Source organism: Apodemus sylvaticus, chromosome 10 (genome assembly GCF_947179515.1).
Source record: "Apodemus sylvaticus chromosome 10, mApoSyl1.1, whole genome shotgun sequence".
Classification (NCBI taxonomy): Eukaryota; Metazoa; Chordata; class Mammalia; order Rodentia; family Muridae; genus Apodemus; species Apodemus sylvaticus.
The window spans coordinates 18,648,086-18,664,949 of record NC_067481.1 but is presented as its reverse complement, the minus strand read 5'-3'; the positions used below and the strand labels follow the sequence as shown (position 1 = coordinate 18,664,949).

General features: G+C 48.4%; 2 protein-coding genes across 18 annotated transcripts in view; one reads left to right on the top strand and one right to left on the bottom strand.

Moving 5' to 3' along the window:
- The window catches only part of Mapt (microtubule associated protein tau), a 97,593-nt gene extending 85,824 nt beyond the window's left edge, over window positions 1-11,769 (top strand). For all 10 annotated transcript variants that reach the window (XM_052197241.1, XM_052197237.1, XM_052197235.1 and 7 more), the window contains 3 exons: window positions 1,588-1,669; window positions 2,550-2,662; window positions 7,689-11,769. In XM_052197241.1, the coding sequence (XP_052053201.1) occupies window positions 1,588-1,669; window positions 2,550-2,662; window positions 7,689-7,904 (411 nt within the window). In that variant the 3' untranslated portion in view covers window positions 7,905-11,769. The remainder of the gene's footprint in view (window positions 1-1,587; window positions 1,670-2,549; window positions 2,663-7,688) is intronic.
- Window positions 11,770-13,303: 1,534 nt separating this feature from the next.
- The window catches only part of Kansl1 (KAT8 regulatory NSL complex subunit 1), a 129,699-nt gene continuing 126,138 nt past the window's right edge, over window positions 13,304-16,864 (bottom strand). For all 8 annotated transcript variants that reach the window (XM_052197227.1, XM_052197228.1, XM_052197225.1 and 5 more), the window contains 4 exons: window positions 16,463-16,520; window positions 16,139-16,251; window positions 15,301-15,553; window positions 13,304-15,027 (listed from right to left, as the gene is read on the bottom strand). In XM_052197227.1, the coding sequence (XP_052053187.1) occupies window positions 14,800-15,027; window positions 15,301-15,553; window positions 16,139-16,251; window positions 16,463-16,520 (652 nt within the window). In that variant the 3' untranslated portion in view covers window positions 13,304-14,799. The remainder of the gene's footprint in view (window positions 15,028-15,300; window positions 15,554-16,138; window positions 16,252-16,462; window positions 16,521-16,864) is intronic.

Here is a 16,864-nt window from a genome sequence, read left to right as displayed (position 1 = left end):
GTGGCATGTGGGTTGTAGGATTCCTGGCTGCACATCTAGCTTGCTCCTGGCTCTCTCCAGGGTGGGGGAATTGCTGCAGACAAGCTGCTTCTCCATCTCCACCTCCTGGCTGGGCTGTGGCCTCCCCTCCAGAGCTGCTCTGTGGGATTTAGTACCCCAAGTCAGCTGCTCCCCCATTCCCCACGCAGTACATTTCTTTCTTCTCTGGCCATTTCAGGCTTCCAACATCTCCTATCTGCCCACACCTCCCCCCCCCCCCTGGTACTGACTTTCTAATGACTCTGCCTGGTCCAGACGGAAGAGAGGGAGGTCCTGGCCCCTGCAGCATTCCTGTTCCTTCTTAGAGGGCCTTGGCTCCCCATCGTCACCTGCCTCAGAACTCCTGCTGGCCTCTGGATCTGTTTTAAGATGGTCCTTGGGATTGTCTGCTCCTTAGCCACCCTCCTCTGCAGGGCAGACTGACCCTCTAGCACACTGACGGATGAGGCCATAGCCCTCTTCTGCCATCAGGTCCAATAGCAGAAACACACACATGTAAGCACACACACACACACACACACACACATGTAAGCACACACACACACACACACCAGAATACAAAACACCATCAGCACAGCTATCCATGGATACAAGAGGGATTTGTCTATTGAGACCTCTGGAGAAACCACTTTGCTTTATTGTTTCTTGAACATGAGGTCACCCCTCTCCCAGGACAGGAGATGAGCCTCCTCAGCCTGGAAGGACCAGGGTCTGTGTGGGAGCCCCATAGGACTGAGCAAGTAGCGGCTAGCAAGCAGCTGTCTGAGCTGTAAAAGCACAGATCTGAGAGAGACTGGCTTCCAGGAGCCCCATCTGCCTGGGTGGTCTCCAGAGTATCCTGTCAGGAAAGCCACTGTCACTTGCCAGAGCAGGCTTTGCACAAGAAGGACCCTTAGGCTCGCAGGTCTCCCTGTGTGTCCTGTCTGCTTACTCACGCTTGCTCAGACACTCCCTGAAGCTGTGGTCTCTGCTGTGTGCCTGCCTCCTGTCGGTCGCTTTGCAGGCTCAAGTGTTCAGGAGACTGTCTAAACACCAGCTGTCTCTTAACTCTGAGTCATAGAGCTGATCTGGGTCCTGTTTGCTGACTGGTGGTCCGGGACCGGGGGAGCTTCCTGGATGAAGCACACCCATTCTCGCCGGCTTCTCCTCTGAGTCCCCTCTGAGGAGAAGGCGCAGGGCTGCGAAGGCTTCTTTCCCCCCCGGGTGTCATTGGTCTTTCATCAATTAAATGATTTTATGTTTTTTATACTTAAGTATCTGCTACATAGATGGTCACGTACAGGACCAGGCATCTCTGCTTTTCCGCGAGAGTGTCTTGTGTTTCTGGGATTGAAGATGTTTAGGTCCTACAGCTACTTGGTGAGGACACAGCTCCCTGTGGGATGGGGGTTGGCTGGATTTGGGGGAGCATATTTTCCATCCTGAGTGGGGTGTATTCAGCAGCTGATGGGAGTCACTGACAGTGCTCCATCGGGCTTTGGCTGTGTTACACCGCTAGTAACATAACACCCTTGATTCTCTGTCTCTTCCATCCTCTTCACCCTGCAGGTGCAAATAGTCTACAAGCCAGTGGACCTGAGCAAGGTGACCTCCAAGTGTGGCTCCCTAGGGAACATCCATCACAAGCCAGGTAGCACTTGAGGGAGGCAGGCTTTGGGGCAGGAGCGCTGACCGGGCTGCTGGGTGCTTCCTGGAATAGGCCAACCTGGGCAGAGAATGTTAAAAGGAAAAGTGCTGTGTGGCCTGGGACCTGGGCCTGCTTGTCAGCCAAGGCAAGGGGTGGAAGGACAGGAGGAACTGGCTTCAGATCCTATCCTATGGCTCCCCCAGAAAAGCCTGTGTAAACGGGCCACCCATGGGTGTGATTAGGGGGCCCTCCAAAGGCTGGCTCTGTGAACATCTCAGTCTTGTCCCAGCCAGCATGGGGGACACTTCAACTGCACCAGCTATAACAAGAGACCTTCTGGGCTGTGGTCTTATCTCTGCTCTAACACTGTTCAAAGAAAGCACTCTTCCTGGGAAAACAGGACAGGTCCCCTCCTCTCCTGCTACATCCTGGTGTGGTGACTGAGCTAAAGGGGAGATTAGGGTCTCTCTCCTCATTGTGCAGTTTGATTCCAAGGTCTTGAGGGGCTATGGCTTACAGAAAATCTCCCACAGCTGGAAGGCATCTGATTTAAAATCTAGCATGCCTTCTCTTGGTCAAGTTTCTTGTCCCACTGAGTGATCTCAGGAGGAAGATTTTGCAGGGTAAATATCCTAATGGGCACCTTCTCGATTAGAGGAGAAGCAGGTAGCTTCCTGTGGCTAAGCCTCTTTGCAGATAAAGCAGAGCCCTGGCAACTCTCTGAAGATGTGTTGTTCTTTTGATCACTGGCCCAGCCTGTGGTGGAGTCAGAGTGGTCACATCTTCAGACATTCCCCACCTGACTGTGAGCTCATTCAACATATGCTAAGTCCTCCAGCCCACAGAGGACGGCAGAGGCTGATGTGGGTTGTGTGTGTTCCAGGAGGTGGCCAGGTGGAGGTAAAATCAGAGAAGCTGGATTTCAAGGACAGAGTCCAGTCCAAGATTGGCTCCTTGGATAACATCACCCATGTCCCTGGAGGAGGGAATAAGAAGGTAAGGGGCCAAAGGGAGGTCATCCGGTCAACGTCGTGGACAAGAAGCTTGACCTGTGGGTCCTGTCCCCTCTGGAGGTAGCATACCATCATATCCTGCATATCAGATATTGACATCATGATTCATAACAGTAGCAAGATTACAGTTATTAAGTAGCAATGACATAATTTTATGGTGTGTATGTGGGGGTGTGTGTCACCACGGCATGAGGAAACTATATTGAAGGGTCACAGCATTAGGAGGGTTGTCCTAGAAGGTCCTCTATGGACTATCTGGAGATGGATTCTCATTCTCACCTTAGTGTACCCAGAACAAGGCAGAAGACCAAAGGCAGATAGATCTTTCCCACTAGTTACCAGGGAGCTAGGGCAAAGTCGTAATGCTGACAGGCTGTACTCCAGCGGGCAGAGAGGGTGTCCATGCCCAGGGCCCTGGGTCATGCCTCAGACTGCTATCTCATGCTTTCTACTTCCTCTTGGACTCCTGGTTATGGTATTATTTCCCACCCATTCATCCTGTGTGAGTGTGTGTGTGTGTGTGTGTGGTGTGTTGCATGCATGAGTATACAGGTGAGCACACCCATGCACATGCGAACAGAGGCCAGAGCAGAACATCAGGTGTCTTCCCCTTTCACTCTCGAGAGAAGCCTGCTGATTTCCCTAAGCTGCCTATCAGTGAGCTCTTGGGATGTTACCTGGTCGCATTCCTCAATGCTGAGGTGACCGGCTGCAGGCATGCACAGCCATGCTCTGCTTTCTACTTGGGTGCTAAGGATTCGAACTCAGGTTTTTGTGTTTGCAGAGCAACCGCTCCTACCCATCCCCCTACCCCTACGACATCATTTCTTAAGAAGGGCTTCTTGGTATCATACTTTCTAGCATGTGTGCCAGCAATTGGCACCTAAAAATACCTTAGTCATCTCTGGTACAGGGTGTGAGGCTCGGAAGCCACCAGCATCGTAGTTCTCCAGTCTGCCCTCTTCTTCGTGGCTTCATTTATGCAGCAAGATGGCAATAATCTAGTGAATCGGAGTCTAGAGCTGGTGGTGGGAAGCAGCAGTAGAATGTTGCAGGGTATTTGATCACACTGTGAACCCGACAATTAGGTTCTTTATTGAAAAAAACCCTGTTTCTAGTTGTGGTGTGGCCCAGCACGTCAGCACACACCTTTAATTCCTCTGACTGGAATGCAGTCACACCCTTTAAACACACCTTTAATTATTTCTAACGGTAAAGATAAAGTTAGTTTGTGGAAGGAAACCCTTGTTTGAGAGTGATTTGTCAATTACTTTTTTTTTTTTTTGGTTTTTTTTGGACTTGGTTTTTTCGAGACAGGGTTTCTCTGTGTAGCCCTGGCTGTCCTGGAACTCACTCTGTAGACCAGGCTGTCCTGGAACTCAGAAATCCGCCTGCCTCTGCCTCCCAAGTACTGGGATTACCGGAGTGCACCACCACCGGCCAGCTTTGCGTGATTTCTAAGGGAGGGGCAGAGAGAGAGACAAAGCAGAGAAAGATCTGACAGAATGAATCAGAGACAGGATACGCCCATTGAAGAGAGAGGAAAGGGAAGCTACTTAAGAGCAGTGCAGAGAGCGGAAGGAGACAGCTTTGCTGGGACAACTGTACAGACACAGGTCGCAGAGAACCAGCCGCAGGCCGGGGGAGACAGAAGGACCCAGAGAATGAGAAGGAGGCCGAGGACTAGAACAGATTGCTGGAGTTCGTTTGAGGCCAAGAAGAGAGCAACTCAGGAGAGGTCAAGAGAAGAGCCAGATTGTATCAGTCAGTTTAAAGAGGAGCTTCAGCCAGAACAGCTAAGTTGAATCAGCCAGAGTTCAGCAAGAACAAGAAAGAGTGAGTTTATTCAGCACTAAGTCTCAGAGGCTGAAAACACTCTAGGCCTAGTTTAGGCTTCCGGGACTAGGCCTGGGTTAGCAGACTGAAGCAGTGAGCCTCAAGAAACAATTATGTCAGGCCAATGAAAATACATTTGTAGTAGAGCATGTGCTTAGCATGCTTGAGGCTACGGGTTCCATCCCCACCACTGATAGACTGATGGATGGATGGATGGATGGGTGGATGGATGGATAGGTAGGTAGGTAGATAGATAGATGGATAGACAGATAGATAGATAGATGATAGGCAGATAGGCATTATATTTGTAGGATACATTTATAACATGTAAAATGATATCTGTGTGAGGTCTCTCAGGGTTATTCATGCTGAGCATTATTTGTAATTTGAGAAAAATGGAAGAGCCTTCATGTGCATCAACAGGGAGTAGATGGCTTCTGATGCGGACGCTGCAATGGTATAGCCATTGACATGAAGAAGCACTCTGTAGAATAGCAAAATATTGCTTGCACACACCTATAATCCCAGCAATTGAGAGACTGAGGGACAGTTAGTTCCTGCCCAGCCTGGGATTAATAGTAATATCTTGCTTCAAAAAACCAAGCCACTCCAGTGAGATTGCTCAGTGCATAAAGGTGCTTGCAGTCTCACTTGATGCCCTGAGTTTGGCTTCCAGGACACAGATGTTAGAAGGAGAAGACCAACACCCAAAAGTTGTCCTTTGATCTCTTTATGTGCTCTAGGGCACACGAAAACACACACACACACACACACACACACACACACACACACACACAAAGATAGCCAGGTGTGGTAGCATATTACTTTAATCCCATCAGTTGGGTGAAAAAGTAACTTTTATTCTCCTGCAGTAATGGTCATCTCCTAAGCTTCCTCCCTCAGGCTGATAACATAGGCCAAGCCCTGGAAGCTTCTATTCTCCATACAATGTAATCTAGGCCTAGAGTGTTTTCAGCCTCTGAGACTTACTGCTGAATAAGCTCACCTTTTTCTTTTTCTTTCTAAACTCTGGTTAGCTGATTCAACTCAGTTATTCAGGCTCAAAGCTACTCTCCAAGCTGACATCTTTCTGCTTCTCACAAAATTGCCCCGCTTGGCCTCAAATTAACCCCTGCCGTCTGTTTTCATCTTCTGGCTCCTTGTCATTCTCTGGCTTCCCTCACCCGTGTCTAGCTTGTTCTCTCTTCCTGTTCCTGTAAAACTCTCCCAGTGTCTGCCTCTTCCCTCTCCCTTTTCCAGCTCTCTTAAGTTGTCTCTTCTTCCTCTCTTTTTGTGAGAGTTGGGCATATGCGATCTCTTGTTCTGTCAAATCTTGCTCTGATTCGTCCCTTTGTCTGCCCCTCCCAAACATGTGTCCTTCCTTCTACAAACTAACTTTACCTCCACCGTGTGTGTACTAAAGGTGTGGTCTGTATTCTAGCCAGATCACACAGCCCTAGAAGGTCTTTGGATATGATTTTAGCAGCCATGTTAAATTAAAATTCCTCTATGGTCAAGAAGCAGATTCCTGGACTGGAGAGATGGCTCAGTAGTTAAGAGCACACTGACTGCTCTTCCAGAGGTCCTGAGTTCAATTCCCAGCAACCACATGGTGGCTCACAACCATCTGTAATGGGATCTGATGTCCTCTTCTGGTGTGTATGAAGACAGCTACAGTGTGCTCATATATATTAAATAAATTAATTAGCTGGGCGGTGGTGGCACACACCTGTACTCTGGGAGGCAGAGGCAGGCAGATTTCTGAGTTCCAGGCCAGCCTGGACTACAGAGTGAGTTCCAGGACAGCCAGGGCTATACAGAGAAACCCTGTCTCGAAAAAAACAAATCCAAAAATACCAAAAATTAATTAATTAATTAATTAATTAATTGATTAAAAAAAGAAGCAGATCCCCTGGAGTTCGTCTACATAGCGATTTCCAAGCAGACCAGAGCTAAATACTGGTGTCTTTCCACACAGTAGATAAATAGATGTGTTAAATAATAAAAATTAAGTGAGCAATAATGAAGCACACATCCAGTATGAAAAACAAAGCACAGAGCCCTGTGAGTATTGTTCCCATATGGGTGTGTGTGTATGCGTGTGTATGTGTGTGTGTGTGTGTGTGTGCGTGCGCGTGCGTGTGTGCGTATGTGTGTGCGTCCATGTGTGTGTGCGCATGTGTATGTGTGTGTGTGCGTGTGCATGCGTCCGTGTGTGTGTGCGCGCGCGCGTGCGTCCATGTGTGTGTGTGCGTGCATGTGTGTGTTCGTGTGTGTATGTGTGTGTGTTCGTGTGTGTATGTGTGTGTGCGTGCGCGTGCGTGTGTGCGCGCGCGTGCATGTGTGTGCCCGTGTGTGTGTGTGTGTGTGTGTGTGTGTGTGTGTGTGCGTGCATGTGTGTGTGTGCATGTGTGTGTGTGTGTGTGTGTGTGTGTGTAATATTTAAAGGACAGAGAAGCAATGGTCCTTGGGCAGGCAGGCATGGGACAGACCGCATAACTGTTGTTGGTCGGAAAACAATATAAGTATGGTGGTGGCTCACAAGGATGCAAGCTATTTAGATGAGCAGACTGCTTTCCTAGCGTGCAGGAAGCCCTGGGTCTGACCCACCATTACATAAACTAGGTGTGGTGGCATGCACCTGTGACTCCAGCCTTGGGGACAAGCAGGCAGGAAGTTCCAAAGTCCAAGGTTATCCTCAGCTGGATAGAGAATTCCAGGCAAGCCTTTGCTACCTGAGAGCCTGTTTCAAGAATAAGTAAGTTGGAGCTGGGCAGTTGTGGCTCACGCCTGTAATCCCAGCACTCTGGGAGGCAGAGGCAGGCGGATTTCTGAGTTTGAGGCCAGCCTGGTCTACAGAGTGAGTTCCAGGACAGCCAGGGCTATACAGAGAAACCCTGTCTTGAAAAACCAAAACCAAAACAAAGCAAGAATAAGTAAATATGAGGTGTGGTGGTGTATAACTTACAGCACTTGGAAGGCAGAGGCAGACAGATCTCTGAGTTCAAGGTCAGCCTGGTCTATAAAACAAGTTCCAAGACATCCAGAGCTACACAGAGAAACCTTGTCTTAAAAACAAAAAATGAATGAATGAATGAATGGTTTTCCTCCCACCACAGACTAGCTCTGGTGTGTAGAGCCTTGTCATTAATTTTACCCTCTGCTTCTTGCAGATTGAAACCCACAAGCTGACCTTCAGGGAGAATGCCAAAGCCAAGACAGACCACGGAGCGGAAATCGTGTACAAGTCTCCCGTGGTGTCTGGGGACACATCGCCACGGCACCTCAGCAATGTGTCGTCCACGGGCAGCATCGACATGGTGGACTCACCACAGCTTGCCACACTCGCCGATGAAGTGTCTGCGTCCTTGGCCAAGCAGGGTTTGTGATCAGGCTCCCAGGGTAGTCAATAATCATGGAGAGAAGAGAGAGTGAGAGTGTGGAAGAAAAAAATAGAAAGAATGATCTGGCCCCTCGCCCTCTGCCCTCCCGCTGCTCCTCACAGGCAGGCTGACCCGCTTGTCACCTAACCTACTTTTGTGGCTTGGCTTTGGCTTGGGACTTCAAATTCAGTGATGGGAAAAAGAGTAAATTTCATCTTTCCAAATTGACTTGTGGGCTAGTAATAAATTTTTTTTGAAAAAAAAATATGTAAAAACATGGCCAAAAAACCCAACATTTCCTTGGGCGATTGATAATTGATTTCCCCCCCCCCCCCCACCCCACCCTCCCTCTGAGTGTTAGAGCGTGAAGGAGGCTCTGGAGGCTGCTTCTGGGGAGTGACTGAGGGACTAGGGTAACTAATTGTCCACAGCTCCATCCTAGGGGCTTCAGGGACAGCGGCAGCAATGACAGCTTTGAGACTTGGTGTGTTCGTGGAGCCTTAGGCAGGTGGTGTTAACGTTGTGTGGGTGTGAGGGAGGACTGAAACAGCGAAGGCTGAGAGGTGGGTGGGCTGGGAGTCAGAGGGGAGAGTCGAGGAAGACAGGTTAGGAGAAGGGGACACCGGCTCCTTGCCAAGTAGCTTGGGAAGGACAGGTAACCCCAGCTGCCTGCAGCAGTCTTAGCTAGCACAGACTCCAGCTTGATAAAGCACTGTGGGTATAGTGTGTGTGTGTGGGTGTGGGTGCCCCTTCTGAAGGGCAGACTGCGGAAGAAGGTAAGCCAGAAGGTGGCACCTTGTAGACTGGTTCTCTGAAGGCTGACTGTGATATCCCAGGGCACTGGCTTCCTTCTCCTCCCTCCCTCGGGGTGGGTGGGAGGTCCTGGGCTTCCCTTTGCTCTCACAGGAAAACCTGCTTTACTGAGTTCTGAAGTTTGGAACTACAGCCATGATTTTGGCCACCATACAGACCTGGGACTTTAGGGCTAACCAGTTCTCTTTGTAAGGACGTGTGCCTCTTGGGGGACATCTGTCTGTTCTCAAGCCTGGTCCTCTGACGCTTCTGCAGTGTGAGGGATGGGGGTGGTATTCTGGGCTGTGGGTCCCAGGCCTCCCATCCCTTACACAGCCATTGTATCCCCTCTACCTGTCCTATCGTGCCCACGTCTGCCACAAGAGCCAGTCACTGCCGTTCGTACATCATGTCTCACTGTCCTAAGGGTCCAGCCTCCCCCAGACCCATCCCTGGCTCCTGGGTAGATATGGGCAATACCTGCTCACTCTAGGGGTTGGAGTCCAGGGAAGGCAGATTTGGGCCTTAGTCTCTAGTCCTACGTTCCACAAATCCAACCAGTGTGCCTCCCACAAGGAACCTTATAACATTGTTTGGTCCGCTCCATCACTTCCCATCCTGGACGGGAACCGGTGTGGGCCTGAAGATGACCCTGGGAACTCTACTTTTTTAACTGAAGTGGTTGCTTCTTAGGCCTGACTCCTCCTTGTGTTGGACTGGAGGCAGCCAAGTGAGGTGCCAGTGTCCTGGCATCAGTATGAACAGTCAAGAGTCCCAGGGCACGGCCACACTTCTTCCATCTTCCGCTTCCACCCCAGCTTGTGATCGCTAGCCTCCCAGAGCTCAGCCGCCATTAAGTCCCCATGCACGTAATCAGTCTCCACACCCCAGTTTGGGGGAACATACCCCTTGATTGAAGTGTTTTTCCTCCAGTCCCATGGAAATGGTGCTGCCTCTCCCTGCTGGAGCAGCCAGCCATCTCCACAGATGCAGCCCTTTCTTCCCCATCTGCATCCTGTTGCGTTGTAGTTGGATTTGTCTGTTTGTCTGGGTTCACCAGAGTGACTATGATAGTGAAAAGAAAAGAAAGAAAAAGAAAAAAAGAAAAAGAAAAAAAAAAAGGACGCATGTATCTTGAAATATTTGTCAAAAGGTTCTAGCCCACCACAGGAGATGGAGGGCCTGGATATCACTTGTCTCCTTCCTGACTTGGCTCCAGGCCAGTGCAGTGCTACTCTGCTGGGACATCCCATGTTTTGAAAGGTTTCTTCTGCGTCTGGGACCTCACAGACACTGGATTGTGACATTGGAGGTCTATGACATTGGCCAAGGCCTGAAGCACAGGACCAGCTAGAGGCAGCAGGCTCCACCTGTCAGGGAGAGCTTGTGGCTGGCTTGTTTTGTAGAGTGAAGATGGTTCTCTCTAATCACAACTTCAAGTCCCACAGCAGCCCTGAAAGACATCTAAGAACTGCAACACAAGAGAAAAGGACACCGGTACCATCAGGGAGAACTGTGACCCTAGAAATTCCATGACTCTCCAGTAGATATCTGTGGGCCCACTCCAAGCCTTGGCCTCTTCTCCATAGGGTTTGGGATGAACTGCCCCACTGATGAAGGGGACATCTTAGGGACTCCCTTGGTTTCCAACGTGTTAGCCCCCTGACCTTGCATGACCTCCTACAGCTGCAGGGAATAGGTCTTTGAAGATTAGGAACCTTAGGCCCAGGTCGGCCACTTCTGGCTTGGGTTCAGTTAAGGACAATGTGGAGATTAGGAGGAAGCAGCTGGCTTTTCCCGTTGAAGTACTCTGAGTGCCCAGAGCTACCTGTTGTGAACCTCCCCACTGCTGATGGAGTTTAGCTGTCCACAGAAGAGTTCCAGGGAGGAAAACGAAGTGTGGTTTGATGGTTCATGGTTCCTTCATCATGGTTACCTATTGTGGTTCTCTCTCACATACACATTTACCCATCCTGCAGTTCCTGTCCTTGAGTCGGGGGTGGGGTACTCTGCCATATCTCTTGTAGGGCAGTCGGCCCAAAAATCATGGTTTGGAGTGATCTGGTCAGTGCTGATAGGCAGTTTACCAAGGGATTCTGGCTTGTTACTTCAGTGAGGACAATCCCCCAGGGCCCTGGCACCTGTCCTTTCTTCCCATGCCTCTCCACTCCAGAGCCAATGTCTTTGGGTGGGCTAGATTTGACTGATTCCTCCAAACTCTTAATTCACTTTATCAATAGTTCCATTTAACTTGACTTCAATGATAAGAGTGTATCCCATTTGAGATTGCTTGTGTTGTGGGGGAAAGGGGGGGGAAGGAACATGTAAAGATAATTCACATGGGCAAAGGGAAGTCTTGGAGTGTAGCCATTGAGCCATCTTGTAACCCGATTCATGATTTTGAACACTTGCTAGAGAGAAGAGGTACCATGAAGCTAGAACTTGGGAGGCTTGGCTGTCCTATTGACAGGCTTTCGCAAGGCAGAGGCAGCCAGCTAGATCCTTGCCTTCCCAGCCAGGTGCAGCTCTCAGGTTTGTGTAGGAAATCTATGAAATGCTCTTCCTGCCGCCTTCTTGTGGTGTCCAGAGCCCACAATCAATGCCTCCTCAAAACCCTGGCTTCCTTCCCTCTAACCCACTGGCACATCAGTATCACCTCTGGATTGACTTCAGATCCATAGCTTGCACACTACTAGCAGTGGCCAAGAACACTTCCTTTATCCAGTCTTGTCCAGGAGAGTAAGTGGGGATGAGGCCAGAGGTGGTAATCCACTATAGATCTGTGGCTTTGTGGGCCTTCAAACTTCTCTCTGGCTTCTGAAAGGGTTACTTCAGGCAGTATTGCAATCTCACCCTCCTGATGGACTGTAGCCTGTGCAGTTACTGTGCTGGGCATGATCTCCAGTGCTTGCAAGTCCCATGATTTCTTTGGTGATTTTGAGGGTGGGGGGAGGGACACAAATCATCTTAGCTTAGCTTCCTGTCTGTGAATGTCCATATAGTGTATTGTGTTTTAACAAATGATTTACACTGACTGTTGCTGTAAAAGTGAATTTGGAAATAAAGTTATTACTCTGATTAAACAAAATCTCTGTTCATGAGTTCCAAGTACAAGAAAACAATAGTTTACAAGTACTTCCCCCACTTGGAAAATTCACAACAGGAAATGAAAGTAATAGGCAGCCTCCAGAGCTTTCTTGGTTCCTTCTCACCTCCTACTGCTGGCATTCCACCCTCAGATCATCCGCACTCGGGCTAAATCACCGGGGAGCGTGCAAGAGCTAAAGCCTGCGCCAGTTCATGCAAACTGACCAAGTTTGGTGTAGGGTGTATGAGATCCTTCATCTCTGGAACTTAGAACTTAAGTGTAGAGGACTGGGGCTGAAACAAACTCAGTCAGCGGCAAACCCCAACGTGCGCACACAACTGCACTGCTGTCTTTGTACCTTGGAATCTTACTATAAATAAAGATTTCTGCAGCTTCTTGCTAGCAGTATTACAAAGGAAAAGACAAGACAGCCCATACTTTCTGGAGACAGGGTCTCATGCAGCCCAGGCTGGCCCTGATTCTCCTGAATGCTGGGATTGTAGGGGTGCACCATGCTCCCTTAATGAAGTGCAGGGTCCTCATGCATGCGTAGACAAGCATTCTACCAACAAAGCCATAGCTCATCTTCAGTCCCAACTTATTGAGTGCCACTTTGGGTGTCAGCCTATCCGCCTGGTTTGAGACACTCTTTTCCTACACACGTGTCATGCTATCTGGCCTCCTAGATGCTTGGGGATTCCTGGGCCTCAGTCTCCCATCTCACATAGGAACACTGGGATTACAGATGCCTGATTTTATGTTGGTTTTAGATTCAAATTCAGGGTCTCATCCTGCACTACACTGAGCTGTCTTACTCCTGAGTTCTTTGGTAATTATATCGTCATGATCCTTAGATTGCTAATTTAGAAACATCTGTCTTCCTCAGTTCCCACCAATGTGCCTAGACTCTTCAGTTAATGCATACTTTAGGCAGAAAATTGATCTGGGAAAAAACAGCTCTGAGTCTTGGAAAAGGTGCACCTGCTCACTGGTCCTGTAAAACTGGACCCTTAGCCTTTTTATAAGCAGCTGTAGTCTCTCCCAGATGACAAGAAAAATGTATGCAAACTAAATACTTTCATTGATCACTACACCTCAAAGTTTGACTGGTAAAAAGTAAAAATCCCCAACTGGAGAGAATTTGAAATTCTACCCTAGTGACCTCTAGAAGGAAGGAATGAGGCACCTCATCAACTGTTTTCACTCAAGAGCAGAATGGTACTTTTGTTTTTTGTTTTTTTTTTCGAGACAGGGTTTCTCTGTTTAGCCCTGGCTTTCCTGTAACTCATTCTGTAGACCAGGCTGGCCTTGAACTCAGAATCCGCTTGCCTCTGCCTCCCAAGTGCTGGATTAAAGGTGTGCGCCACCACTGCCTGGCTCAGATGGTACTTTGAACTTTAGTGAACTACTAATCACATCACATGCCCAGTGTAGCCAGGACCGAGTTGCCAGGGCTCAGCAATGCAGCCCCATAGTATGCTGGGGTTTTCAGACACAGTTCAGTGTATCAAGAAAAGCCTGAAACAACTTTCTGTATCTTTTTTTATTATTATTTTTTTCATTTTTCCTTTTTTTAAAGCACTAGTCTGTGCTTTGCAAACAGAATCAAGACATTAACAAAGATCAGCTTCTCTGAAGAAAAGCATTTCTATAGAACAAAGACAGCTACATGTTCGCTGCCATTACACAGCTCAAAGCAGGAAAAGAAAATATTTACAAAATACAAGGTTTTTTTTTTTTTAATTTTTGTCTTTTTTGGTTTTTTTGTTTTTGTTTTTACAATGCTAAAAGGGTTATTCAGAATTTTCAACCTTATAAATAGAAGAAGCACTTTATGCATAGGGATATGGTGCAGTATTGTTGTTTAAAGAAACAATGACAAACCTTTTAACTTGCAAACAGAAAGGAAAAAAAAAATCACTAATGTTGAAAATTGTGAAAAACCCCCAACCATTAAGCAGTCTGCCTACTATTTTTGTACGATTATAAAATGGCAGAAAAAGAAAATTCCTTTCCCCCTCCCCTTTTTTGGTGATGTGATTATACATAAGACAGGCACAAGGCTAACAAGAGGCTCATGGGAATGATGGAAACCACAGCTAGGACCGGACAGCGTTCCACAGGCAAGGGGTGTGGGGAAGAGGAAGAGTCTACTAAGTGACTGTCTGACAGGGCTGTGAAGGAGACACGACATGTGAACTTGTCAGTGAAAACATGATACAGAAGTGATGATGTGTACTCCATGGACTTCCTAGTTTGCAGGGGAATGGGAATGGATCATAGAAGCTCTGATTGGAAGGACTACAGGTATCTGTGTGAGGGCATGGAGGGAGAAAAAATGGGGAAGGTAGGGTAGGGAGACCTGAGCAGCTGCAGCAGGGCACTGCAGACAAGGAGCCAAGACAGATGACCAAATGCAGATGAAACTGAAAACTGGCCTTCTAGGTTCAGATGACAAGATGAAGCCAGCTATTCTGCTGGCCCAGAGCTCAGTGACAAGAGTTAGCCAACAGAGCAAAGAGGCTGGCTGGAAGGGTGCTCCATCCTAGAAGATCAAGGAGGGGGTGACCAACCAGAGCTAAGCCAAGTCACAGATTGGGAAGGAAGGAGCCCAGACTGCTTTTGCTCTTTTTCAACCCTAATCTATGGAGGCTGTGCTGATCTGAAACTTTCTATCTGCTGCCATTTGGCTGGTCCACCCTACCCCACAGGTGCAGGGGAGAGGGGTGATCATCTAACACTGGAAGTCCAGTGATCCAACAGTGCAGAGCATATGCAGGACCAGGCCAGCAGGGTCTCTTCCTGAACTTGTCTGCCAACTGGAGGAAGTGCTCAGGTATGACATGAAACAGAACAAGAAAACAAACAACAAAACCAAACCAACCAAAGGAGGATCTAAATTCCTTAAATTCACTAAAAACTGTGAAAATTTCCAGCATATGATGTTTGAATATCAAACGCAGAGATTTCTGAAGCTTTAATGCCAATAGTAGTGAGTCTGTATAGAGTCTCATTTCCCGCTCATCTGTGAGTTGGACGCTGAGCTGCGACTGTTGCTGCCAGATGCCGACTCTTGAGGGGGACAACAGGAGGCGAGGTGGGTGCCACCTCTGTCTCCCGGCCAGTCTTGCTGCCTGAGGTGCGGCGAGTGCAGCGGGCTGCTGTGTCCTGTGCATCCAGCTGCTCGTCACATTCTGCCTGGGGACTGTAGGCCAGAGGGAAGGTCCGCCGTTCCCATGGCTGGACTGACTGTGGACAGATAAGATGGTCTGGTGATGACCAATTTCCAGTGCCAAGGCCCTGACCTCAAACCGGAGGCCTGCAATCTAGGACTAGTCTGTCTAGAATTAGTGGGGAGAAGTTTAGGGAGACTCTTCCCAAGGTGGGGTACCATAGGAATAATGACCAACCACACTTCATTTCAAAACAACGGCAAGGTGAACTCTCTTTGGCACATGCTGCCCCCTCCCAGTTCTACCTCATATCTTGCCCTCCCCGCATTCAAAGGAGATACCCCCTCACCTGTTCATCTAGCCCCAGCTCTGGTGTGGAGCATCGGGTGTCTTCACTGGCCAGGTGTCGCAGACTGTCCCGAGCCACGGGGGTGAGAGGGGCTGAGTGCAGTTCTGGGCTAATGGGACTCCTAGGAGATTGACCATGGGAGAACTCTGACAGAGAGTGGCTACTACTGACATCAGGGGAGGCAGGCTGTGGGGTGGAGGGGTTGGCACTGCCCAACTGAGGGGTGGTCCGGCCGTCTGATGACCTATAAGACCTATGAGCCAAGAAACACACCAAGGAGTAAGTGAGGACACAGTCATAGGCACTTTTTCTGCTTCTTTTTGGGGGTGGGGGTAGTAAGAGGAGTTATTTTAAAAAAAGCATCTATACCAAAGCAGTTAATATGGACTGACAGTAATGGCACTTTTAAGCCCCATCAACTGTTCCTGCTTCACTTTACCAAATAGGAAGGTCTATAACATGACATCTAAGAGCCATGAGCAACCATCAGCCCTGCCTAGTGGATTCACAACTGGGACTAGTTCAGGTTTTGAAAACAAGAAAAATAGGTGGTCTCCTACCATTCTTTTAAGGAAATGGTTCATGAGACTTGGAGGGCAAGCACTTCTAACCCATCTAAGCCATCTAGAGTTAAGGATGCAAAACCAATCACCATCAAGAGAGGACCAAGAAGGTTTTGAGGCCTTCTAAACGACTCTGGATAATGACTATGATAACCAGTAGGATAATCCAATGGATAACCAATGGATAATCACTATGACAACCAGTAGGCCTTTAATCATACTTTCTGTGGCATCCCTCTCTCAATAGATACTGGGAACCCATGCCCGCCCATTACCTGCTGCCCCGACGCTGGGGTGGCACACTTGTGGTCCACAGCCACCTTGCCCTTTCCATCTCCTCACATTTGGCATGCAGGGCGGCAAAGGCTGCATCAGATAGGTCCTCGATCTGCAACAAAGCAGTTTCATCAATCTCGTTTCCCCAGGAAGCTGAAGTTAGGAATCAGCAGACTAATTCTAGAATCAGTCTCGCCCCCTTGTAGATGCTGCTGGTCATCAAGGAATAGGACGAACTTGCATTTGATACCCTTATGTCTTAAGGCACTGAGTGTTGGGGTGGATGTGCACGTTCCCCCAAGACAGTATAAACATGCTATTACCTCCTCATTCTCTTCATCAGGACTCCCCTTCAGAGACTGAGGATCAACCTCTCGCCAGCTGCAAATGGGAAGGAAAAAAAAAAAAATCACAGGGTTGAGGGCAGGCTATGATGCTCCTACCTTTAAATGAAGCCCCACATACAAACACACACAAAGGCCAGAAACAAACACAGAAGCAGCTATTAGAGGGGAGGATGAGAAGACCGTCAACCTCAACTTTAAATAAACGGTACTTAATACTAGTTGGTTCATATCACACAGAACATAAATCTTCAAACTTTCCTATAGAGGTTTATGAATGAAATAAACATTTTAAGAAATCTGGTTTGATGTTGAGATAACACATTCAACATTTTAAAAGACACAGTCTGAATGTCCTGCCAGGTTTGACCTTTGGGTTGG